The 27,335-nt window shown below is 40.7% G+C and overlaps 1 protein-coding gene and 1 long non-coding RNA gene across 2 annotated transcripts in view; both read left to right on the top strand.

The window, feature by feature from the left end:
• The window catches only part of LOC127549902 (uncharacterized), a 224,553-nt gene extending 198,091 nt beyond the window's left edge, over positions 1-26,462 (top strand). Inside the window, exon 4 of the long non-coding RNA XR_007950745.1 lies at positions 26,344-26,462. This is a non-coding gene — a long non-coding RNA (uncharacterized LOC127549902). The remainder of the gene's footprint in view (positions 1-26,343) is intronic.
• Positions 8,938-12,199, top strand: DIO3 (iodothyronine deiodinase 3). The gene has a single exon (XM_051978360.1). It carries the CDS (start codon positions 10,856-10,858, stop codon positions 11,846-11,848), a length of 993 nt encoding a protein of 330 aa, XP_051834320.1. The 5' UTR covers positions 8,938-10,855; the 3' UTR covers positions 11,849-12,199.
• Positions 26,463-27,335: the final 873 nt, after the last annotated feature.

Raw genomic sequence — 27,335 nt, 5'->3', positions numbered from 1 at the left:
CTTCCTTCCTTCCTTCCTTTCTTTCCTTCCTTCTTTCCTTCCTTCCTTTTTTTCTTTTCATTGCCTCTTTGAAGAAGCTTCTGGGGTTAAATAGAGTGTTGTTGTCAAACTAGGATGGTGAAAATTGGTTATAGGTTCACATTCATTTCTGGATGAAGGATTGTTGGTTGTGATTATTGATTGCCAAGGTCCTATAGCTCTAATATAAACCAATCCAAAAGAATGGAGAAGAGCTCAGAAGATGCTCAGAAAGCAAGAAGTAGAAAAGTAGAAAGAGCCCTACCTCTCAAGTTAAAAGACCTGAATTCAAATCCCACTTGTGATGCTTATGACTCATGTGCTTGAGTAAATTTCCTCCCCTTGCAATTTAATAGTCTCATCTGCTAAATGATCATATTACATAGACTTTGAATGCTATAAGAACAAATTATTTCCCCACAGCATCTAGCAAATATTTTAATATAGTAGGGATGAAATAAATGTGTATGGGAAAAGAGGCAAAGAAATCCTTCCCTAGGTCTAAGATCTAATGTTTTCAAAGGGAACTATAGGCACAGTGGACAGTCTGGGCCTGTAGTCAGGAAAATCTAAGATTAAATGTGGTCTGAGAAACTTACCATCTGCAAGTATTATAAACTCTTATGCAAGTCACTTGACCCCTGTTTGCCTCAGACTTTACATCTGTAAATCGGGGATAATAACAACCCTTGAAGGATTGTTGGGAAGACCAAATAAGACGGTATTTTTAAAGTGCTTGGTACATAGTAGGAGTGCTTATTCCTTTCCATCTTCCCTTTTGCAGCTGTTGCTAACTTCGTGACAGAAAGTCATCATCACCTTTGCTGTCCTCTGTTCTTAATATCTCAAAAATCTTACAGTACAACCCAATAAGATTTCATCAGGGAAACACTTGTTTTGGGGAAATAGGAATGTAGACACAACAGAGAGCCTCCCCAGAGCAGCCCTGCTGGATCACAGAATGGAAGACTTGAAATAGACTTCAGAGACCATGTAATCCACCCCAAGAATCTTCTCTAGAAGAGTTAGCTCCAATTTTTGCTTGAAAACTTCTAGGGAAGGAAAAGCCATGACCTGACAACATAGTTTCTTCCACTTCGGGATAAATCTAATTGTTAGGAAATTTTTCCTTAGATAGTATGTTTACTCTTTCTCTCTCCTTTTTTGCCCCCCACAACCAAATAGTTATACATTCAAAGTTAAGGACCAGTCTAAGAAACAGCTCAGAATTAGAACTTTTTCATATAATGTCTGGTGTTATTTAGGAGAGCAATTTGTAGTTCTGTTTGGGGATTAGCACCAAATGTTGAAATTAACGTAGGCACCAAATGTTGGGGTTCAGCCGTGTGAAGTCACAATGGCTGTTTTCTTTGGCAAAAGGTAGGTTTTTTTTTAGGAGAAAGACAAAATGAAGAGATACAATAGATATTAGGAATGATAAATATGAGAGTTGGGAAAACACATAGAAAAAAAGGGGGGAGGTTAATAATAATGGAAAAGACAAGTTTCCTAGTGGAACTTTCAGTTCTTACCAGTACTTTAGTTTTTCTCTGCCAACCCCAGCTAGTTATTCAGAACCTCATCAATGCCCAAAGAGAGATAGGTGGAAATGTGGTTAGAGCACCAGGCCAGGAATTAGGAAGATTCATCTTCCTGACTTCAAATCAGGCCTCTGAAACTTACTAGCTGTGTGACACTAAGCAAAGTCACTTAACCCTGTTTGCTTCATTTGTTCATCTGTAAAATGAGCTAGAGAAGGAAATGGCAAACCATTCCAGTATTATTTGCCTCCAAAGGGGACATGAAGAGTTGGAAATGATTGAAAAACAACTAAACAACAATATACTGCGTACAGACAACACATAGTAGAACAGAGACTGGTGTTCTTATTTCAGTTATTGGCAGTAGATACTACCTTCCCAAGCAATCAGTCAATTAATAAAAATTTATTAAACATCAACTAGGTGCCAGGCATTATGCTAAATTCAGGGTATACAAAAAGAGACAAGAAATGATCCCTGCCCTCAAAGAGATTATACTCTAATGAGGAGGACAATAAAACATACAAACTGTATACACAATAAATAGGAAATAATTGAGAAAGGGAAGGCATTCGAATTAAGAGAGGATGGGAGAAATTTCCCAGAACTACAGCTCAGTTGCCCAGCCTATTTGTGAAGGAAGAGATACAATTCCATGCCCTGGAGAGAAGGGATCACTTTCTAAATTGACTAGGGTGACAAGCAAAATTTTTAAAACTTCCCAGTGATGAAAGACTTGATGAATAGCAATATCAGGTCAGCACAGCCTAGAGGGGACTACACTGGCACTTAATAACAGTAATAGCTCATGTTTTTACAGTTGCAGTTCCCAAATCACTTTTCTCATAACAATCTTGAAACGTAGAGAGGACAAGTATTATTGTCCTCATTTTAAACATGAAGAAAATGAGGCTCAAAGACAGACTTGAGTTCACATAACATACAGCCTAAGTTAGAAACTGAACCCAGATTTGCTGATTCTGAGTTCAGCAATTTTTCACCTTCCAGTGAGTATAATTCCACTGCAAGCAGGATATCTGATGACAACTGAGAGCAGCTGGTGACTGAACAAGCTCACCTCCTCCCCTACCTCCAACATTCTGAATCTTCAAACTGTGGTTTTTAGTGTCTTTGGACAGAAGAGAGAAATAAAGGGGTTCCCAAGAGACATAGTATCTTAAGAGTTCTGGGCTAACCCACTGATTTTAAGTAGTTTCTCTAAATGAGGGGCTCATTTAGCTCAAGGAAGAGAAAAGATATTTGTATCTGTGTTCTCTGTGGAGAATAGTATCCAAGGGCTAGTGCTGATTTTTGTGTATACCCAAGAGAATTCACTCACATTATACAGAATGTAGTCCCAAGACTGCCCACAAGAAAGGGAAAGCCTCCAAAGCTATGAAGGATTCAGGTATCCTTGACACCTTGTGGCATAGATTCATATTTTCTCTGCACTACAGATCTCAAGAAACCATTTTTCTGGTTGATCTCTTACTGTCTCCTTTGCTAGTTTTTTAATCCACCTTTTTTTTTTTTTTTTTTTTTTTTTGGTCTCTAAGAGTAGGTTGCCTCCCTAAGTTTCTGCCTAAGGTTTCAAAATTCAGAACTTTCTTTTCTCTATCTCTCCCTCCCTTCCTCCTTTTCTCATTCTCTCTCCATTGTACGCTCGCGCTCTCTCTCTCGCTCTCTCTCTCTCTCTCTCTCTCTCTCTCTCTTTCATATTAATTTCATCAGCTCTGATGGTCCAATTATCTCTCATTACACATGACTCCATAAAATAGCTGTACACAGCTAATCTCTGTCCTAAACTCTAATCTCATATTTTCAGCTTCCTACTGGATGTTTAGACCTATGTCTTCCACCAGTAATGAAAAGTCAACAAAATGAACTTATCACGTTGGCTTTTACTTTGTTCCAAAATCCTTCCCCTTTTCCAAACTTTTTTCAGTTGAGGGCACCAATATTATCCCTGTCATCCAGGGTCACAAATCTTGGAGACAATCTTGACTCTTCTTACTCCCTCATCCCACCCATATCTAATCTCTTGCCAAATCCTGCCTATTCTACCACATTGGATTTCATTACTATCCCCTTTTCTCTGTAAAATAATCATAATATGGTGGCTGGACTCCTGGTCTTGGAGTTAGAAAGACTCTCTGATGTTCAGTTTCTTCATCTCTAAAAATGGAGATAACAGTAGTGACATCACAGGATTGTTGTGAAGATCAAATGGCATTATGCAAATAAATTGCTTTGCAATCCTCAAAGCATGCATTTCCTCACCCAGAAATTCCCTTTACCAGTGAAATCACATATTCTTTACCTATCTTCATTACTCTTAATTGTTGCCTTCATCACCACTTACCAGGATTGTTATCACAGCCTCCTAACAGCTTTCCCTACCTCTAGTCAAGAATGTCAGAACTAGAAGAGGCTTCCCTTGGCAAACCTTTCTTGTCTCTTCTCTTGCTAACTCCTGATTCCCCACTTTCTGCTTATCCTGTTGGTCAGTCAGTACTCTTGCCCTGATGTTTGACATGAACCAGAGTTCTCAAAACCCAAGCTGGAAGTCCCTAACTACCCATGTCCCAACACTGACTAGTGATCCCTAGAGATCCACAGTCCATCTCTGACAACTTGTAACATTTCCATGTCCTTAAAGCCTGCCAGGGCTGACATTTAGAACAGCGGCTTTGCAGAGCCTGGCACTGTGTGAGATTCAGGTCTTTCCCAAGCTCTTTGCTTCAAATAATCCTGCCCATTTCTGAGTACTCAGTCAGTCAAGTCTCTAAGCTATTCAAATTTCACATCTGTTTAATACAGAAGTTAAACATTAACACTTATAAAAATGTTGATATTATTTAGTCAATTCAAGAAACATGTGTTCTATTCCCCATAATAAGATTGGGGAAGTTAGCTTGCTAAGCAAATGACCAGAAACAACTAAAATTCTACACCTCCCTCAAGATCTAGCTCACATGTCTTCTCTTCTAGAAAACCTTCCCTGATTATCCTGCTAGGAAATAATTTCTCTCTCCTTAGAACTCTCATGACACTTTTTTAAAAATCTCATCTATGCCTTTATCCCTGCCCCCTACACACACACACACACACACACACACACACACACACACACACACACACACATCTAGAACTGAAAGTATTTCACAATTCCAAACTCTAGGTCAGGGGTTCTTAACCCAGAATCTGTGATCCCCCCCCCTTCCCGGCCACCTGTATTTTAATTATGATATATCTTATGTACATTTATGTAATTTTATTCATTTAAAAAAAGTTCTGAGAAGGGATCTATCCTCTTCACTTGACTGTCAAATGGAGTCCAGTGTACAAGAAAGGTTAAAAAAAAATCCTATGATCTAGTCTAACCCTCATTTTACAACAGAGGAATCTGAAGTGTTAGGGTAGAGGGCAATGGCTTACACAAGATCACACAGAGGAGACAGAATTCAAACCCAGGTCTTCTAACTCTAGAGTTTGTATTCTTTACACTGTATTATGTTGTCTCCCTATTGCATTCTACTACAATTATTTGTCCCTCCTATAAGAATGAGGATACCTTGGGGAACAGTTTCATATTTTTTTTTTTTTCATCTAATCTGCCAACATAGGACCCTTTCATTCAAATACTTAGGAAATGTTTCTTGAATTGACTAAATAATATCAACATTTTTATAAGTGTTAATGTTTAAACTGCTGCTTTAGACCCTTTATCAGCATCACTTGAATTCAAGCAATGTTACTTGTTGTGACTCTTGCTGACACTTTTAGATTATTTTTTTTAATTTAAACTACAGGTTCTGAAGAATTTGTAGCTGAGAACAACTTGTTACCCACTGGTTTGTGTTAATATGTTCTCAAAGTGATAAAATGATATTTTTTAAAAAGAAACTACTCTATAAACAGAACTTCCTAATCATTCTGTCAAATCTTCCATTCCCTTAACTGACCCTAGTGTAAATGGACTATTCTGTTCCCTGAATATAACATATCCTGCCCGCTTCATCTCAATACCTTCGCTCACAATGTTCCCTAGACCTGGAATGTCCTCCCTTCCTCTCTTTATATATTGAATTTCTGCCCATTTTGAAAACCTAACTCAAAGATCATCCCCTCCAATAAGACTTCTCCAATCCCCACCCACATTGGAAATTACTTCCCCATTAAGACCTCATTTATCATTTGTTTCTATATATCCAAGATTTATTATGTACTATGTTATTATTATGTATTAGAGTTATCTGTTCATGTGTTCTATTTCCCATAATAATAGATCTTAGGGTCATGGATCTTATGCTAGGAGAGACCTTAGAAGCAGTCTAGTCCAACCCCACTATTATACCAATGAGGAAACTTAGGCCCAGAAAGGTTACTTGATATGCCCAGTGTTTCTCAAGTGGCAAGTGGTAGAACTGGAATTCAAACAACAATGCTTAACTTCAGCATTAACCCTCTTTCTACTGCCCCATGATGTCACCATATAAACTTCATGATGTCAATGGTCTCTCAGTAACTTAGTGTTCTACACATAGGACTTAATACATATTAGTTGAATTAGGCATCTATACAATTCTAATTTAGTTAGGGTTTTGCCACAGTATAGTTTTGTTTTGTTTGTAAAGTCTTAGTTCTGACTGGTTTCTTGGGGACCCATCTGAGGCTTTCCCACAAATATGATTGACTCATAATGGTTCTGTTGACTGATTTTGTTTTTGTTCAGCCATTTCATTCATGATACTTTAGCACAAAGTCAATATAATTTAATCAGAAAATCAAAAGGCTCTCTAACCTATCCCAGAGCATTCTATCTGCTAAAAGCCTCAGTGGGCTCATACCTATCACACTCTCACATATCCAGCCCCTTCCCGGATGGCTAGCAGAAGGTTCTGAATAAGTGGTCATCTAAGTTAACAAGGATTCAAAAGCTAATTCTCTCAACCTTTAAGGGAACCAACTCTTGGATGTTAATATCATATTACTCAGTGCTAAATGGTCCCTGAAGAAAAACCAAAAGCCCAGGAAATTACCCTCCCCCAGGTCGTGTTTATAGAAACTAAGCGTTTCTACGTTTTCTAGAGCTGTTCAGGGTGAATTCATTGATAGATTTCTGATTCCCCTCTTTTCCTTTCCTCTGCCCGCCCTCTGGTGGAGCTATGGGATGGCCCAAAATGGCAGGCTCAGAAAGGAAGAGGCAAAGGGGAGCAGTGAAGGTTCTGAATAATCCACAAACTGAACACTTCATCTACAAATTGAAACCATGATGTTGATTACAAACTAACAGGAAGTTGACCTTGTCTTCTGGAAGAGAAAAAGAAAGCCAAACCCTACTATTATAATTAGGAGTGGGAGCACCTCCACTCTTTAGGATGGGGAAGGAGCAAGAGGCAAGTTTGCTTTAAGGAATCCTCTTCAACTTCACCTAAAGACTGCGCATGTATTAGTGAAAGAGAAAGGACCAAAAGAACCTGGCATGGAGAGTAAGAAAAAATGAAAAACAAGAGAACTGTGCTGTTTGGTTTGGGAAAAGGGAGGTAAGGTCAAATATCTAGCAAGAGTGGAGTAGAAGGTACTAATTCTGATTCTGCCACAAAGTCTGTGTGTGACTCCGAGAAAATTACTTTCCCTTTCTGAGCTTCAGTTTCTCCATCGATAAACTGATTTCTAAATTCCCACCTTTAACTTCCTTTGATTCCGAGATTCTAAGGTTCTTTCTAGCTCAGAGATTTTATCTTCAAAGATTCCTTCCAATTATGTCACTCTACCATGGGGGGCGGGGAGGGAAGGGAAGGGAAAAAGACAATTAATATATCTACCTCAACAGGTATCTCAGAGGGTATTTGACAATAAAATCTTAGAGGGGGAAAAATTGTCTCCCCTGCTATTCCCATAATGAATTATTGAAACCTACGGTCAGATAGTGTGTTAGTAGTTCATATTCCTAAACTGTGGCAGAGGGGAAAGTGGCTGGAGGTGGGGCTGGCTATCTCTGCAGGGAAGCTGGATCTCAGACCCCTAGACGCCAACAAGAGAACTCTTTACTAACCCTCCCCCCAGAAAGCCCTTCTACTCGAGGTTCTTTGAAACAATTCCTATATAAGGGGCTTTGAGGAACGGTCGGAAGAGAAAAGAGAGAAGTTGAACTCCCTGACTGGCCGGATTAGTGCAGTGCATTCGGTTTGAAAAGAATTCTTAATCTCCAGCTGAGAGACAGTTGCTCTCCTCCAACTAGAGGCAACTTCCGAGGATTTGGGCCCCTCTCGAATCCTCAGTCGCGCAAAGACTGTAAGCCCTCAGCTAAACCCGCTCAGTCCACCCACTTCCTCCCAGCTGCCCTGTCTCCGATATCTTGGTGGTCCCCGGAGAAGCAGTCCAGAAAGACCACTGCCCTGTCCTGCACCCACGAAATCCATGGCCACTGCAGTCTGAGGCAGCGGTGTGTCAGGACCCAGGGTCCGTTTGATCTCGGGGGATCCTGGGCGCTCGCTCTCTACGTCTCGCTCAGCCACAGAATGCGGACAAGTACGCGGCTGCCCCAGAAGAATCCATATCTGTGCTTGTTCTAGCTCGGTGAGAGTCCCTAGGATCTCACAGGAATTAGAATTGGAAAGACATCATTCAGAACATGGCCCTTCTTTTTGCATACGGGGATACTGAGGCCGGGAAAAGAAATAGGACATGAAAAGGTCACAAAATTAGCGAGGAGGGCTCTGGGCTTGAATCGAGGTCTTAAGAATGCAAGTCCACGACTTTTCTGTTACCTTACCACCACCAGCACCAGTACTACCAGATGCGAATGCTCCCCATGGTGACCGGAGCTGCTCATTTTGAGAAGCTGGTACCTGGAACACATAGTTGGGACAGATTGCTCGGGATGCCTTCAGGAGCAGCATGCAAGTTCTGGCTCGAACAGTTCTCACAATCTGCCTCTCTCACACTGCTCTCTCCGTCGCCTGGGGCGCACCACTTTATGCGTTTGGCTTACTTTCTCCCTTACTGGATTCCCTAGCTAGAAAAGGAATGTCTCTGACCGGGACTAGAGGGACTTCGAGAGGATCAGTATCCACATTTCAGAATCTCAGAACAAGAAAACTGGAAAGAACTATAGAAATCACCTAGCGAATACCATTTTACAGTTGTGGAAACTGAGGCCCATATTACAAAGTCAATTGATAGCAGAGCTGAATTTGAACACCGCTTTTCTAACATCGAACCTCTCTTCCAGCAGTTCACCAGTCACAGGTGAAAGGTTCCCTCACCCCCAGTTATTTGGAGAGAGAGAGAGAGAGAGAGAGAGAGAGAGAGAGAGAGAGAGAGAGAGAGAGAGAGAGAGAGAGAGAGAGAGAAACCTTGTCTTTACTTAGTGTTAGCTGTCCCCGAGCGCAACCTCCCCGCCCTGACTGGAGTGTAACCGAGTGTAGGAAGACAAAGTTCAGACCCGGGGAGGTAGCTTGACGGGGCCCTCGACGTTGAGGAGGAGGGAGGGCACCCCGTAGATCCCCCAAAGCATAGGACGCGGGCAGGAGCGTCTTGGGAAGCTGGGGAGAAGAACCTGTTCGCCCCACAGACATCTTAGAGAAAGCTAGCACTCCAGGCAAGGAGTGAGACCGTGCCCCCAGCACCTCGGGACCGGACCCACTGAAGCAGCGGCCACCGGAGACCCGAGCCCAAATGCTAAACCTCAGCTCAGGGGATAAGCATCTGCCTAGGTCTCCAGCTCTCGGCCAACAGCTACCCCTAGCGGAAAAGCGACCGTCCCGTTCCCCTCCGTGCCTCCCAGGGCGTTCCGAGGTTCGGTTAGAGAGCCTGGGTAAATGAGGCGTGTGCTCTCCTTACTCCCTGCCCTCTCCCAACCCCGAGCTCGGCCCCTCCACTATCCTGTTGGGAAGCCACCAGGAAACCCGGCCCCAGCTGTCCAGGATCCCCAAATTTGGCTATCCTTCAGACTCTATACCCTCTCCTGCCAGCCTCCCTACGCCCGGAGCCGAAACCGACTGGAACTGCTGCTCCTTGGACCGACAGGCGGCTGGAGCTCTGGCTGCCTTAGCGAAGGTGTAGGGCGGTCTCCGAACTCGGAGCTGGACAGTATCTGTGCTGTGGAACTGGATGAAGATACGTGCTTCAATAGAGTGGGAAAGTAGGGTGCGAAATGGGAAGCAAAAAGGTGTAGGACCGGAGGGATTCGTTGTAGGGGATAGAGAGCAATGTAATGTATCCTTAGTTCTAGAGGTGTACAGTGCAGGATTGTGTGGGATGAGGGTGCATAGTAGTGGATTTTGCGTTCCGGGAGTGAGGTACACCGAATGGGTGTGGTGCGAGGTGGTGAAGTTGAAGAAAAGAATGGTGACGGGGGAAGGTGGAGGGAGCGTATTGTTTCCGTAGCAAGACTGGAGAGTCTCAGAAGCCGATCAGTGAGTCGCTGTTCCTTGCTTTACTGGGGATACCCGTCGGGCTGGGAGACACGTTGAGATGTCTGAGAACTAGGTGCTTCTAGGAGCAGCAGGCGTGGGTTGGACGTGAAAAGTTAGCAAAGCTTTCTTCTACTCCCATTCAATCCCATAGTAAGTCCCGCGGCAGAGGCAGAGGGTGCACGGAGAGCCAGCCTAGACGGAGAAAACCCTAACACTTCCACTGACAGCTAAAGGGTTTCACTTGGGACGCACCCGGCAGGTCCGGCCCGGTGTTCGGATGGGAGACACTCCAACTGTGGATACCACCCACTCACCCACCCAGCCAGAGTAACCCAGAACTTTAGAAAGGCCGGGCGTTAGAAGAGGATGAGGGCTTAAGTACCTCTGACCCCTAACCATAGGAAGACCATCTGAGGAGCGCAGAGAAAGAAGTCTCTATGGTGCAGAGCAAAGATCTCTCCTAGAAACCAAGGGCCGAATGATTGAAGACCTGAGTTCAAGTCTCGACTTAGTTATTGCTCTCTTTAATTTTGAGAAAAAGCTTTCTGTTTTCCTTGCCTCAGTTTCCCCCCTCTTCTAAATAAAATCGGTCTAGAAGACATCTAAGGTCCATTCCAACTATGATGTTAGGTAAGTTCTGTATCCCTCCTCCTTTCACCCTCCCCCGGCTTTCCCTGCTCCACTGCACGTCTCTAGCCCCTCGTTCGGTCTCTCTCTCCCCTCCTTGCCTGTTTATTTTTAGGTCATTGGCGGCGAGCTCTAGGTAATCCCCAGGCTGAAGTTCCAAGGGGGCGGGGCCCTACTGGGGGCGGAGTCGCCTTTTCTTTTAAACCCGCGACTATAAATCCAGTTTAAGGGGAAGCGGGATCTCAGATGAGCAGCCCGGACCCAAGTCGGCTAGGGGAGCGAGGGGGTGGGGCCCAGGGCGGCCGCGGCCGCAGCTGCCCAGCTGCGCCGCGGCTAGCCGGCAGGCTCCACTCCCTCCTGGTTCACACCTTGGGCTTTCTTACCCAGGTGGCCGCCTGCTGTTTCCTGGGCCCGCGCTTCCTGGCCACAGCGGTGACGCTGTGGCTACTGGACTTCCTGTGCATCCGCAAGAAGGTGCTGCTGAGACGCCGGCACGAAGGCGAAGCTGAGGAGCCCTGGAAGGCGGGCGGGGGCGGGAGCGGGGGTGGAGGAGAGGAGGAGGATGGGGCAGCTGTTATCTTGTTCCCGGGGCTACCCCCTGATGACCCGCCAATCTGGGTCTCTGACTCCAATCGGCTCTGCACTATAGAGTCGCTGAAGGCTGTCTGGCACGGGCAAAAGATGGACTTCTTCAAGACTGCCCACAAGGGCTCCCTAGCCCCCAATCCCGAGGTCATTCAACTGGACGGACTGAAAAGACTGCGCATCTTAGACTTCGCGCGGGGCAGCCGGCCACTGGTTCTCAACTTCGGCAGCTGCACCTGACCCCCGTTCACCGCGCGACTGCGCGCTTTCCAGCGTCTCGCCTCCACCTTCCTAGACATCGCCGACTTCTTGCTTGTCTACATCGAAGAAGCCCACCCATCCGACGGCTGGGCCAGCTCAGATGCAGCCTACGACATCCCCAAGCACCAGTGCCTTCAGGACCGATTGCGGGCTGCCCGGCTTTTGCAGGAGGGCGCCCCAGGATGCTTGCTTGCCGTGGACACCATGGACAACGCGTCCAGTGCAGCGTATGGTGCCTACTCGGAACGGCTCTATATCATCCAGGAGGCTCGAGTCATGTACCAGGGGGGACGAGGCCCCGAGGGCTACAAGATCTCAGAACTGAGGCACTGGCTCGACCAGTACAAAGATCGTCTGCAGAGTCCACAGGCCTCCGTGGTCCTACCTGTGTAATTGACCGTTTCCAAAACAAAGAACCCCAAACAAACGTATAATCGACGGTTCTTAATCACAGAAAGTGACAGTTACACAAAAGAAGGGGGAAGGGAGAATTAACCCATGTGGGGGAGGGATCCGTGGGGGGAGGAACACCTCTCTTCTCTCCTCCCCAAATTCATTTTTTCTCTCCTTGTTTTTCTCCACTTTGTTGACTGCAGTGCGAACATTATATATGTTGCGCGTGTGCATGCGTGTGTTAAACCTGTGTAACTCTGTGAGTGCCCGTTGTTTCCCACAGAGAGAAGACACCCCCGCCACCTGGGACAACTAAACGGGACCAATCCCTGCTTGCGTAGAAGGAAGGAAGGAAGGAAGGAAGGAAGGAAGGAAGGAAGGAAGGAAAGAAGGAAGGAAGGAAGGAAGGAAGGAAGGAAGGAAGGAAGGAAGGAAGGAAGGAAGGAAGGAAGGAAGGAAGGAAGGAAGGAAGGAAGGAAGGAAGGAAGGAAGAGAGAAAGAAGGAAAGAGAGAAAGAGAGAGAGAGAGAGAAAGAGAGAGAGAGAGAAAGAAAGAAAGAAAAAGAAAGAAAGAAAGAAAGAGGGAAAGAAAGAGAGAAGAAAGAAAGAAAGAAAGAAAGAAAGAAAGAAAGAAAGAAAGAAAGAAAGAAAAAGAAAGAAAGAAAGAAAGAAAGAAAAAAGAAAGAAAGAAAGAAAGAAAGAAGAAAGAAAGAAAGAAAGAAAGAAAGAAAGAGAAAAAGAAAGAGAAAGAAAGAAAGAGAGAAGGGGGGGGGGGAGATAGAATTAGAGTCCTAAATAAGTGTGAAGAATTGTACTGCCAATATCCCGATGTGTGACTCTGTAATCTCTGCTCGCTGGTTCGCTGGCCTGTGTGTGTGTGCGCGCGCGCGTGTGATCCGATATCTCTCGGTGTGTGACTTTTTAAAGAGGCATCTGGGCTGACCCTGCTCCTCCCAGCCTATATCTCCTCTTTGTTTCTACCCATATCATATTGCCCTGATTCGTTCAGTCTCCTAATCTCCCGAGGTGTGTGTGTGTACGTATGTGAATGTGTGTACGTATGTTTGTGAATGTGTGTACGTATGTTTGTGAATGTGTGTATGAGGGTGGGGGAAGGGGGGCAGTCCGGAAGAAGAGGGGACTTGGTGGGGGAGAAGGGTTGGGCTGGGCGCGAAGGGTGTGTCTAGTTAGCTTTTTCTCGTCCTGGTTCTGGCACTTCTTTGGTCCCTCTGGTAGTGACGACCTGTTTCGAATTGGTCCCGGACCAGGAAACCGTGTCTGATATTCTTAGAGATCTAGAAGTGCCCTAACCGCGAGAGAAAAATGAGTGTTTAACGTATTTATAAAAGTGGTTGGGACAGCTAGGTTGGGATTGGGGTGGGAGGGTTCTCGGGTGGGATTTGACGATCTTTGAATCTTGAACTGGGGCGGGGGGAGGGAGGGTTCCTGGGCCAGGTTAGAGGGATATTGGGGACATTTGGGTGATCTTGAGTCTATTCGGTTTGCAGAACCTAGCTTGACGATCTAACGATTTTGGATCTTGAGCGTAGGGTTAGTTAACCTTGATTTGAAGGGAATATCCATTACTGATATATTGTGGAAAGAAATCTTCACGAAATCCATCGGTCCCTTGTTTAGAAGGTGAAAGAGCAGGAATCTCCCTTCTAGTATAAATGAAGGGTCCCTGGTTTAAACTCATTTGCATGGTGTAGATTTAGAAATATTTCAGATTTGATGTAATCTGGAGGGAAGGGAAATCTTGTCTGAAGGAAAGGGAGACAGGAAATCCTTCTTTAGGTGTAATGGGAAATTCCTGGTTTGCAGTAATTTGCATGGTCTGAATTTGAGAGAGATCTCAAGTTTAGTGTGGTTAGAGAAGAACCTTTCCTTATACATAACTTGAGGGATTCCGGGCTACTGTACTTTAAATGATGAGAACTGGAAGGGGATGGTGTTTAGGGACTTGGTATTATTTACATATAAAAGGTTGGAGGAATATCCAGGTGTATGCATGTACTCTGTAATTTTGAAGCATCTTCTGGTCTGAGGTGTTTTGGCTTCAGTTTGACACAACTGAACATGGAGTGGGAAGAATCTATTATTTGATGTAACTTGGGATTTAATCCCTAGTCTGAGATAAATTGTATGATGTAGAGTTTTGGAAGTGGCTGAGTTTGTGATTGAGTAGACCTCTGATCTGATATGGGTTTGAGGGATATCTGTTCTGGTGTGGTGGGATAATTCATGGTTTTCCTGTGGAGGCATCCATGATATAGAATAGTTGGGGAGGTGAGGATTCCAGTTTGATTGGAAAAGTCCCAGGTTTGGGATGGAGGTGGAGGAGAGACCTGAAATTGTTGTCTTATTTGTTAAGTTGTTCACTATTTGAACTTCTTTTCTGTAAAATAATAATAATAAAGATTTTGAATGAAATACATTCTGATATCCCTTGAGCTCTTTTTCCTCATGCTCCCAGAATTTTGTTAAGAAGTAAACACACATTTTTCTTCATTGTCCCTGGAGAGATCAAGAGAAGGAAGCAGAAATGGGAAGGTGACAATAGCAAGATCAGTCTTATCTCCCTGCCCTGAGAAGGAATCATATTTTATAGGATAGAGACAGAGCTAGGTAGACTTCTACTGAGATATTTGGAGAAGAAATTTCCATCTTTCATTTCTACCTAACTCAGTGCTCATTCCTGTCCCTCATGCCAGGAATTCACACTTCCAATTTTCCCAGGAGTCTTCCAAAGATCCTGTCTGGTGCCTGAAAGTAAGGAAAGGGACAGAAAGAAACCCAACCCTCTACCCAGAGCCCCCAAAATGCTCAGGAGTTGACCCAGAGCTATCTTCTAATTTTTTTAGGAACTCAACTGTTGGACAGTTACCAAGCTCTCACTTTACATAGCTGGAGAGGTGGGACAGGTGTTAGTTTTTTGTCTTCAAGTTTTCTGCTTTTAACATCATTGGAGTTCAGTGCTACAGCATCTGCATCGATGTTCTGGAGATCATTGGGCTCAGCAGGGGAATAGGAGAGAGCCAAGAACCAGCAGGAATGTTATCAGGTCTAAAGCCTCACATTTGGAGAGATGGGAGGGAGTGGTGAGAAAGGGAGATAAATGAGAAAGGAAAATGGGAGCAATAAGGAAAGGGGGGAGGAAGAAACAAAGGGAAGAAGGATGAAAAAGTTATATAATTGTGGAATAGAAGAGATATAATAGTGGACATCCATACTGTGCTTTAAGATAGGTAATCTTATTCCCATTTTACAGAGCAGGAGAAGTTAAGTGATGCTCTTATGGTCATACATAGCTAGAGCTGGCTTCCAGTCTAGGTCTTTCCTGATTTCAAATGTTATTTATGTTATATATATTTCCACTACACCAATGGAGGGGCAAGGAAAAGGGAGAGATGGGGAAAGCAAATAAAGAGGTGGAGGTGGAGAAGGGAGAGAGAGAATTGAGGAGTGGGAAATTGAGATGTGAGAAATGGAGCAAAAGGGATGAGGAGGGGGAGATAGAGTAATTGGGTTTTAAAGGGAGTGGAGAAGGGGGGAAGAGAAAGGGAAATTGGAATTAAAAGATAGTTTGTGTTTGTTGGAATAGAAAAAAATGATTATGGAGAACAACACAACAGGGATTGAGAAGGCAAGAATGAGGGGGGATTGGATTTAAGAGGATAAGAGGCATAAATAAGAGAGAGGGTTACAAGAAGGATGGAGTAAAGAAGGATGGGAGAAGGCAGTTTTTAATGAAAAAAAGGATGAGGGAAGAAAAGGGAAGTAAATAAAGGAACAAGAAGAGCACAGGATGATGCAGGGGAAAGAGTTTCAGGTTTCAAATCAAAGGATATAGATTTGAATTACAGCTCTGCTACCTCTGTGTGAACTTAAGCAAGTCATTTTTTTGCACCTAGTGGAACAGATAACCACTAAGATCTCTTCCAGCTTTTAGTTCTGTGCATCTTTAGGATCCTTTGAGACTAAGAATGGGAATAAGTGGGATGGAGGAATAGAGGATAGGGATGGCAATTGAAAGAGTAAGTGTATAAAATGGATAGAGAAGCATGAATGAGAGACTGCAATTGAGAAAGTACATCACATTAGGGAACCCAGGAAAGAAGTGCATCTAATATTAGGGTAGGATTCTTGGTGGTAGACACTGACAAAACCACAATATCTCTGAAATATAAACTTTGAGGACTTACCCCTTAGCTTTTTACTTTTTTTTTTAAAGAAAAAACTAGATTTCTGAATGTGTGACATTTGGTCATTTCTTCTCCTCTTTCCCTTCTTTCCAGAACCATTATCATTCCCTCCATGACCACAATCTTCTCTCCCTTCCCTTCCCACTTTAGACATACAGAGAAAGTATAATCTATAAAAGATTCTTTGAGCCCTCAAACTTTAACTTCCAAGGAGATCAGTTCCTTACATTTGCTAACCTCAGAGGACCTTTGCCCATGGCTGGGAATTGCTATCTGTGACTCAAAGCAGCTAACCTAGAGAGTTGGATTGTTGTTCAGTGGTTTTTCAATTATGTCCAACTCTCTGTGACGCCATTTGAAGTTTTGTTGTTTGTTTAGCAAAGATACTAGAATGATTTGCCATTTCCTTCTCCAGTTCATTTTACAGATAAAGAAACCAAGGCAAAAAGGGTTAAGTGACTTGTTTAGGGTCACAACTAGTGAGTATCTGAGGCCAAATTTGAACTTAGGAAAATGAGTCTCCCTCACTTCAGGCCCTTCATTCTATCCACTGTACCACCTAGCTGGTCAGACAGCTCAATAGTTTTTCCTACTATATTGTAATCTTGACCCAACTACCCACTGTATCTTGAGAATTTTGTCTTTTCTTCATCCCCTGCCACTCATCCCAAGCACCATAAGTTCTTCTCAGGTCATTTATTAGTGAGAGGGAGGAATTACAAATATAACAATTTTAAGGTTCAGGTGATCACAAGGTAAATTAATACAATCCTAGCCAACAAAGACAAGATAGTGCCATCCTCCTAGATGACTTCCATTTTCCCAGGGATTATGATTCTCACAGTCCTAGAGCCTTCATCTCTTACATGACCAGGAAAATTAGTAACTCCCTAAAGAAGCCCCTACCTAACACTCACCCCACCTCCCACTACCAATCTGGGAGAATCCTCTGACAAATCCTGGGTTTCAGTCCTGAGCTCAGTTTTAGGCAAGAGAGAGTCCTGGTACATGGAGAGATTACTTCCTATATAGCTACTAAGTCTTACTCCAAAAACAAAAACAAAAAAAAGAGCATTTGATTCCAGGTTATATTAGTGGGGAAGTATCCAAAATAAGTGAGGTGATCAGTAAAATGAGAGTTGAAAAAGATAATCAGTAAAATTCCTATTAGTTCTAAATCCTATAATAATTACTTGCTCTGACCAAAGCAATCCACAATGTTGTACTAATTTCTGCACTCTATATTTTCTTGTAAGCTGTAACCTAGGGTCCCTGAAGGATTCTGAGTTTACATGGACTGGGTTCAATCACAGAGACTAGGTCATTTTTTTTGCCTTTGCTCATTGCCTCCAACTCAGAATTTTACTCCAGGAAAATCTCAAAAAAAAAAAAAAAACAAGTGTAGCTTGTGTAGCCTAGTGTAGTCTTGTATCTCCCATATGTAACAGAGTCATCACCTTCCACATTACAATATAGTTACTCAATATGACACAGACTTCAATTTTATTCCTTAGGAAAAAGACACATAGTATGTAAAAGATTTACAAAAGCCCAATAGCAGTTTTGGAAATATAAAAGCACTCAAAGAACCCATCAGTTCTTTCTGTATAGGAACTAAACTTAGCGTTACCATCAGGACAACCCTTTCATCACCCCAGTGAGTTCTTCTTTCCCATCAAGTCTTTCATCATTTCCCCTAATTTGGAGAACTTCTTGTCATTTAGAATATCATCAGAATCTTAAGGCTGCTTTGGGGATTACTAAACAAGCAAATTACTCATCAGACCCACGTTGTCTGATTAACTCATTGGTTTTGCTCTTTAAATAGGGTGATAGGATACTATGGATGTTTTTTTTTTCCCTTCTGTTCCCAAAGAAGATGCTGCTTTAAGGAATTCCCTAGAAGAACTGTGGTTCACAAACATTGTCCATGAATTACACGTATTTGTTTATAGTGGCCATGCGCCTCCTCTAAAAGCCACAATTATTGTCCAGGGTTGTGGGGAGGGAAAGAAGGAGAAATCTCCCCTATCCTTAATGTATTTCAAAAGATAATGCATGATACACATGTGAGCACACACACACACACACACACACACACACACACACACTACAAAGGAAGTCTCAGACAGACACAGAGACTGAAAAGGGAGGGAAGGACAAAGGGACAGGACCAAACTGGGTTTTAATGGTTCACTTTTAGTGACCATATAGGGACAGACAGCTGAGAGTCAACAGTGAAGAAAAAACAGCATTAGTTTCTGAAACCAAATCAGTATGATACCAGTGATCACATCTACATTTTATGAAGCACTGCCCTTGGATTATCTTCAAACAGTAGAATAATTCTCCTATAGTCTCATCAAGGTGATTAAGGAACATCATATATTGATCAGTGATAACTTTGATTGCTTCTCACGTTCCATTAAATAAGGCATTGAATGAGATTCACTCAAAAGAGAGTAAGTGTCCAGAATGATGAGAGGACTAAAGCCAATGCCATTTGAGGTTCTATAAACATTTAGCCTAGAGAAGGGCATGATTGTTTGAAAGAGTTGTCAGTCAACAATAGTCTCTCTCTCTCTCTTTCTCTCTCTCTCTCTCTCTCTCTCTCTCTCTCTCTCTCTCTCTATATATATATATATATATATATATATATGTGTGTGTGTGTGTGTGTGTGTGTGTGTGTGTGTATACACATATGTAAAAATATAAGTTCCTACTATGTGTCAGTTACTGTGCTTAGGGTTAGGGATTCAAATATGAAGAAGAAAGATAGTTCCTACTCTCAAGGAGCTTACACTCTAATGAGGGAAGATAATTCAGGGAGGATGCTGAAAAATGGGAGGAGAAGGTATGCTGGAGTCCAATCCAAAGGAAATGAAGAGAAGGCTGTCCTAGGAATCCTTTTTACAAGGAGACTTTGGAAAGAGTTCTTTGCTCTGTCCTCTAGGCTGCCAGTCAGAGAAATAAAGAGTACTAAAGATATTGAAGCACGAGTACCAAACTAATGCAGTCTTGAAGGTTGTGTGGAAGAGGGATTAAAGTTATTTGATTTAGTCTCATGGAGCCCCAGTTGGTACAGTGGATAGAGCACCAGGCATGCGGTCTGGAAGTTCAAATGTGATCTCAGACACTAGCTGAGTGATCCCAGACAAGTCACTTTCACCAAATTTGCCTTGGTTTCCTCATTGGTAAAATGAATCAGAGGAGAAAATGACAAATCACTTCAATATCTTTGCCAAGAAAACTCCAATTGGGGTCACAAAGAATAAGACATGACTGGTCTCATGGGGCAGAACTACGAGCAAAGAGTAGAAGATTTCTTTAATGTAAGAAAAAAAAAAAACTTTCTAGATGAGAACACAACTTCCTAATTAGAGCTATCCAAAGTACTATGACTTTCTAACATTTCCTGGAGGTTTTCAAAGAGTTTGGAGAATCAATTTTTGGGAATGATGTAGAGTGGTTCCTATTCAAATGCAGGCTAAACTAGATGGCTTCTAAAGTCCCTTATAGTTCAGATTTTCTCAGGCTAAATCAATCAGTCTCTGTCACCTAGAAGAGTGCATTACATAAACCTTTCATATATTGCTGAAAGTCCTTTTCCCTTGAAATATAGCCTCAGACAAAGGGACCTACTTTTTCTAGATTCTAGACATTTCTTTCCAGTGAAACTTGAAGTTTTGTGAAAAGAATATTGTAGAAATAGTCAAAAGGTCTTGGCATTATTTGAACTGCAATATACATAGTCTAATAGTCTAAGGGTTTTGGTATTATTTGAGCTACAGGCTGCTTCATTTCTATGCAAAATCCTTAAGCTCCCTGGGAAGGAGATCTGGAAAACTTGGTAAGAGCCAGTTGTCTTCATCTTCCCTATCTTAGAAGTTCAGGGAAATCTCAGATAGTCACAGAATGCTGAAACTATAGGTAAGTTTAAAAATAGTAGAATATGTGAGATTAAACTTTACATGAACCTTAAAATAATTCAAGGTAGAATGTCAAAGCTGAAAAGGACCTTAAAGTCATAGAATATAGAATTTCAGAGCCAGAAAAAGTCTTTGAATCCTAGAATTTATTTTTTTTGTTTTTATTTTCAGTTCCAAATTCTTGGTCTCCTTCCAACTATCCCCCACCTATTAAGACAGAAAGAAATACGACACCCTTTAGAATATGAAGTCATGCAAATCATATTTCCACATTCCTTTGGAATTGCTGTGGATCATAGTCTTAACTGGAGTCACTAAATCTTTCAACTATGAAAATACATCCTTAAAGTATTGCTATTGCTGTGTGTTCTCCTAGTTCTTCTCCCTTCATCTCATTGCATCAATTAATCAATCTTCTCAGAGTTTTCTGACAATTCTTTTCATAATTTCTCAATATCACAATCACAATAGTAGAATTATAGAATTTCTTGTCAGAGCTACAAGGGGGTTTGAGAACACATAACATCAAAGGTACAGGGACACTCGGAATCATAGACCATCAGAGCTAGAAAGAACCTGAGAGATCACTTAGTCCAATTTTTTATTTTACTGTACAGAAAATCAAGGATAGGAGAAGGAAAGTACTTGTCAAAGCTCAGAGAGCAAGAGAGTAAATGGCAAATCCTGACTTAGCAGAACCCCAGGACTCCAGACTTCCAATACAATGCACATCCCTTCAGCAAATCTTTGTTCTATAATCAACAGTCACTTTTGATATCTGTTCTACAGGTGGGGAAGTAAAATCTCTCTTCATTTAAATTCAACTCAAATCACTATGTAAAAAGATAGTCCTAAGTGCAAAAATCTCTGCTCTCAAAGAATTTGTATTCAGACATTGGGATACAACAGATAAATGTAGATATATAATATCACATAGAGAATAGAAGGAGTAATGGAGAAATCAGACACAATGTTCTAGAAATATTTGAAGAGGGAGAGAATACTAATGACTAGCGGAATCAGCAAATTCTTCATGAAGAAAATAAATAAGCTGAACCTTGAAGGAACATAAGAATTCTGAAAGAGATAATTCATTCTTATACATTACTTTCAAAAAACAGAAAATGGTCCAGTCAGCTAATATATGAAGGTGAATGGTATGAAATGAATGGAGAGAAATCCTAGAGCCATGAAGTTTAAGTGAGGGTAATCAGGAATGAATCTAGAGCAAACTAATTAAATATTGAAGGTAAGGGAGGGGGAAGAGTTTTGAACAACTCTGAGATCTCCATCATGGGTGACTGAGAGTATGATAATGACCTCCTCCCCACTCCCAAAAAAGGAAAGAAAATTGAAGAGACAATTTACAAAAGAAGAAAGAAATTGCTAATTGTTATTGACAAAGGCAGCAAATAGTTAGAGTATTGGGTCTGGACTCAGGAAGACCTGAGTCGTAACTAACTGTGTGACCTTGGGCAAATCACAACATCTCTCAGTCTTGGTTTCCACATCTGTAAAATGGGAATAATAACAATTTACCTAACAGTTGTTATAAGGATCAAATGAAGTACCATGCATAGTGCTCTGCAAACTTTAAAGCAGTATATAAATGCTAACTATTATTATTAACAAAAAACTCAAAGTTGGCAGAATTACAGAAAATCAGTTGCTAAGATATACTTGTGATGAAATTACAAGCTAGATCTTTTCAGAAAGTCATTTGGAAGGAGGAAACAAAAATTACAAAAATAGTTATATCTTTTAACTCTTTGATGTAATTATAGGAAATAAACCCTGAGATTGTTAGCATAAAGAAGAGAGTGAGAGCAAAAGCTATATTTTTCAATATTTTTGCAGCATCATTATTTGTAATTGCAGAAATCTAAAAGCAATCTAAATGCCCAATAATAAAGGGCTAAATAGATTGTGATACATGAATGTAATAGAACACTATGATTTAATTAAGACCAAGAAATATAAGGAATGCAAAGAACTTTGAAAGGACATTTATGATGTAATACAAAAGGAGAGACTGTCAGAATCATAAGGATAGAGTACATATTAATTATAACTTTTTTCAAATAAATGAAGATGAATAAACAAAGAAACCTGAGCAAAATCCTTATTGATTAAAAAAGTGATGATATATTAAGTATTAAAATTCATTTTTATATGTAAACAGTTGTCAAGAAGTCTATTCAATTGTGTTGACTGATTTTAATATAATATATCTTTTTATTTAATATAATAAATCTTTTTAAGGGAAGTTTGGAGAAGTGGTTGTGGGGAAAGATGATTTCAGTTTTCAACATGATGGTGCCAAGGGGATATCCAAGTGGAGAAATCCAGTAATAGATGGAGATGTGGGAGAAAAACTTGGTAGAGAGACTAAGACTATACAGAGAGATTTGGGAATCATATGCAAAGAGATGGTAATTGAACCGATGGGAGCAGATGAGATCATCAAATGCCTACTTCTCAACTCCAACCTGGAACTGGCTCTTCAAAGGAGCAAGGTCAAACTTCCCAAAGGGCAGTCTTCAATTTTGAAGAGAATAAATAACATGCAATTTATCAGCTGTAATTGAAGAACAGAATGAGGAAAGCCAAAGTTGAGCGCTGGTCCCCAGAAGATATGTTCTTCATTACAAGAGGATCTTGTTCCCACAGCAGCTCTAGCCTTCCCAGGAGCCTAAAAGAGCACATCTTTTAGTTTCAAAGATTCATAGAAAGATTCTTTTTTTAACTTGAAGGAATCTTTAAGATCATCAGTGTTCATTTTACTAGGAAAACTGAAGTACAGAGAAGGAGATACAATTAAGAAATAAATGATACAGTTAAGAGAACAAGAGCACTAGTGACAGAGGAAGAAATGATAACTTAATGAAGATGATGAAAAAATAAGTTATTTTAAAGTTTATTTTTCATAGCAATAAATATAAAAAAATAAAAACTTTTCACTAAAAATACTTATACACTTAAATAAGGTAATTTTGTATACTTATGTTCTAATATACAGTGGATGCATTTTTCCCCTTTCCAAGGAGTCTCCTTTTAGGAATAATAATAACTGGTATTTATAAAACATTTTAAAGTTTGCAAAGTATTTTTCATTTATTCTTTCATTTCAGCCTCATCATAACCCTGAGGAAGAGTTATACAAAGTATTGTTATTAGTATTTTACAGATGAGGAAACTGAGGATTAAAGATGATCATCTGGCTGGTGTCAGAAGCATTACTTGAACTCTGATTTTCAATTTTTATTAAATAAAATACAGTGAAAAACAAAATCTCATTTAAAACACATATATGTGTACATATATATGAATATATATAAGTTTACATGTATATAGTGTTATTATTATTGATGTTCATGTTTAGACTACAACAATCCATGCTTGCATCATGTAAAAAGAGATAATTTTTATGGAAAAGAGATATTATTGATTATCCACGAGATCTATGACCATGGGAGCCCCATAAATGAATGAACGAGGAAATGAATGAAAAGTACTTACTATGTGCCAGGCTCTGTGCAAAGTTCTAGGGATACAAACGCCAGAAAGCAAAGTTATCCATCCTTGCCCTCAAATAGCTTACGTTCTAATGGAAGAAAGCCATATACAAAGGGAAGTTGGAAAGGGAGAGTGGAACAGCAATGTGTAGAAAGGGCATCTGATTCAAAAGTTCACTTATCAGAGCCAAGGATACTTTTATGGGTAGAGTCCAAGATTCTGGTAGCATAAGAAGAGGAGGAATGAGATGGGCATGAGTATAGGAGACATGATTTGTAAATAACATTCTTCTATTCAACTACATAAATTTTAAGTTCTGATTGTTTCCCCATTAGTCAAAAGTACATTTAACCTTTCCCCCTATCCAAAGAATTGGAGAGTTTTAGAATTGGAGAGAACTTTAGAGATTCTAATCCAACTTCCTCATTTTACATAGGTCCTGGAATGAGTGACCTATCCAAGTCTATACTGATAGTACCAGAGTTAGGATTCACACTCAGTTCTGTTCACTCCAAATTCAGTGTTCTTTCCAATGCAACATGCTGCCTCATTTCCAACTTATAAGGCTAAACTCAGTTCTCACCTCTACTGAATCCCAATGATTAAGTCCCCATAGGTTTTTAGCTTCTCTCATCAATTTCCATCTCTCCAATACCACTCTGATTAAAACGAACTTTGAGGGCCTCCCCTCCACTAGAATCTTCTTTCAACCAGGTAATCCTGAAGACCAAGAAGTTTAGTGCAAACAGATGACATCTGCAATATTCTAGAATCCGGATACAAGAAGTTCTTATTCCCATTGTCCTTTGCCCTATCAGACCACCTCTCGAGTATAGTGACTAGGTAGAACATTGACAAACTAGAACATGTCTCAAGAAGTTTAACCTGGATGGCAAGAGATCCACTATACTCCTATTTTACAAGGTTCTATGATATATTCCTGTTCCAACTCAAATCCTACATCCACTTTACCTTAGGCAATGCATCAGGGAGACATAGGTTCCTATGCTACATAGAAGGATCATTTGAAGGGATTAGGAATATTTAGTCTGGAAAAGAAAAAAGAGGAACTTAATAGCTGTCTTCAAATACAGATAATGAGGAAAGGGGCACACACCAATTTATTCTGTGTGAGATCAAATTATAAAATTTTAGTCATATTTGGGCAGCTAGATGGCGCAATCGATAAAGCACCAGATACAAAGTAAGGAAAACTCATCTTCTTGAATTTAAATTTGGCTTCAGAAGCTTATTATTTATGTGACAGTGGGCAAATCACTTAACCCTATTTGCCTTAGTCTTTTGAGGGCAACTAGGTGGTGAAGTGGATAGAATTTTGGCCCTGAGTTCAAATCCTCTCTTAGACACCTACTAGTTGTCTGACCCAGGTCAAGTCACTTAGCCCTATTTACCTCCATTTCCTCATCTGGAAAAATGAGCTGAAGAGGAAATGGCAAAAACCATTTCAACCTTGCAAAGAAAAAGCAAAATGGGGTCACTAAGAGTTAAACAAAACCGAACAACTACAAATATGAATATGGACTCTCAATATAAAGACAAAATTTTAACAAGAGGAGTTTTCAATTCAATGAACATTTATTAACTCTATGCAGAAATCTGTGCTGGATGACCTCCTGAAATTAAGATACTGGCCTTGTCCAAAAGGAACTCATAGCCCAACAGGGAAATTTACAATATAATACATGATAAATGCATGAGAAGTGTAAACAAATTGTTAAGCAAAGCTGTCTCTAAATGAGTGCCCAGGGATCTAACTTTAGTTCTTCTCTATTTCACATTTTCATCAATGACTGCAATAAATGCAAAGATGGCCTAGTTATCATATTTGCAAATGACAGTAATAACTACAATGTTGAATCAGCATCGGGATTTTTAAAACAATTATAGGTTAAAATATGGATCATCCCTATTATGGATCCATAATATGATCCATATTCATCCCTAATATGATGAAAATTTAATAGAAGCAAATATAAAGTCTGATGCTTTAGTTGGGGGCGGGGAGGGAATTGTATTAGAATAGGCAACAGTTCATGTGGGAAAAGATCTGAGGATTTTAGAGGACAGAAAGCTCAAAATGAGTTGACAGTGTTACCAAGGTGTCCCAAAAAACCTAAAGAATTTTAGACTGCATAAATAAAATAAAATAAATTTGAAGATGGTCAGAATGTTCCCTAGCTAAGGCAGTTCACTGTCTCAATGGATGGAGCATTGGATCTAGTCAGGAAAACCTGAATTCAAATCTATCAGATTCTTACTAGTTGTATGATCCCAGACAAATGATTTCACCTGTTTATCTTTGGATTCCTCAACTGTGAAATGGAATAAAAATAACATCTACAACCCAGAGTTGTTGTGAGGCTCAGTTGAGGAAATATTTTTAAAGATCTTTGCAAAATGCCTAGAAAATAGTAGCTCTTAAGCACCACTTAATCATACTGGGCGTTAGTTTTCTCATCTGTAAAATGAAACAATTGGACTAGATGGCCTTAGATATTCATCTATGAGCCTATGGATTATAAAAGAATAAATTTTAACTGGATGGAAGAAAAACTTCCCAAGAATTAAGTCTGTCCATAATTGGGATGGGCAGCCTTAATAGGTAATGAATTCCCTGTGATTGGAAGTTTTCAAATTGTTGTACAATGAGATATTTCAAGGCAATTCCAATAGACTTGTGATGGAAAGAGCTATCCATATCCAGAGAGAAGTGTGCATGGTATTTTCACCATGTTATTTTTGTTGCTATTGTTATTTGTTTGTTGCTTGATTTCTTTTCTTTCTTATGGTTGTTCCCCCCTTTTGATCTGATTTTTCTTGTGCAGCATGATGAATATGGGAATATGTTTAGAAGAATTACACATCTTTAGTCTACATCAGATTGCTTCCTGTCTAGGAGAGGAGGAGGAAGGGTGAAGTAAAGGAGAAAATTTTGGAACACAAGATTTTGCAAAGGTGAATGTTGAAAACTATCTTTGAATGTATTTGGAAAAATAAAAGACTATTAAAGAAAAAAATTGTTATTGCAGTGGTGGTGGTAGCAGCAGCAGCAACTGGTCCTTGCTTGAAGAGGATCAGAATGATATTGTGATGAGGTCAATATACAGTGTGTACGACTATGACCAATTAGACTGATATGAGCTCAGAAGGTTCTACTACAGGTTGGGCACAAAGAGTCCATATGACCATTTGGGAAATAGATGTTTCTAAAAGACTAAATGATTACTTTCTAGAAATGTTGCAAAAAGGATCCCTGTTCAGTTACAAATTAGATTAGCTATCCCCTGAAGCTCTCAGATTCTGTGGTTCTTTTGCATTAAAGTTGTGTTGGACTTATTTGAGAGATTGGGGAGGATGGACGTTTTGGTAGAGATGGTCTATAAACAGTTGCAGTTTGGGTCTAAGAGCTGAGAGGTGGAAACAATATTTTGGGGAATACTTTATGTTAAATATGACAATTGAAAGTGATGATAAGGAAAGGATGTATAAAGAGAGAAGACCAAAGAAAAATATTCAGAAACATCTACCTTGAAGCAATAAAAATAGGAGGAAAAGTCAATAAAAGAACCAGAAAGAGTCAAGTTTTTAAAACAGGAGAAAAAAACAGGAGAATGTGTTGGTTCCAGAGTCAAATCTAGGTGCCTAGGGAAATTGGAAAAGACTGTATAGAATCTTGCTGCCAGGCAACACACAAGAGAAGATGAATAGGGAAAAAAAAAAAAGATAGGACAACTAGGAAAATCCTCCCCAAACTGCTATCCTATTGGGCAATCTTGAATAATAATAATAGTTACTCAAAACTAATGCAAACAAGATT

Source organism: Antechinus flavipes, chromosome 2, assembly GCF_016432865.1.
Source record: "Antechinus flavipes isolate AdamAnt ecotype Samford, QLD, Australia chromosome 2, AdamAnt_v2, whole genome shotgun sequence".
NCBI lineage: Eukaryota > Metazoa > Chordata > Mammalia > Dasyuromorphia > Dasyuridae > Antechinus > Antechinus flavipes.
The sequence above is the reverse complement of the archived record's forward strand: the minus strand, read 5'-3'. Positions and strand labels throughout refer to the sequence as shown.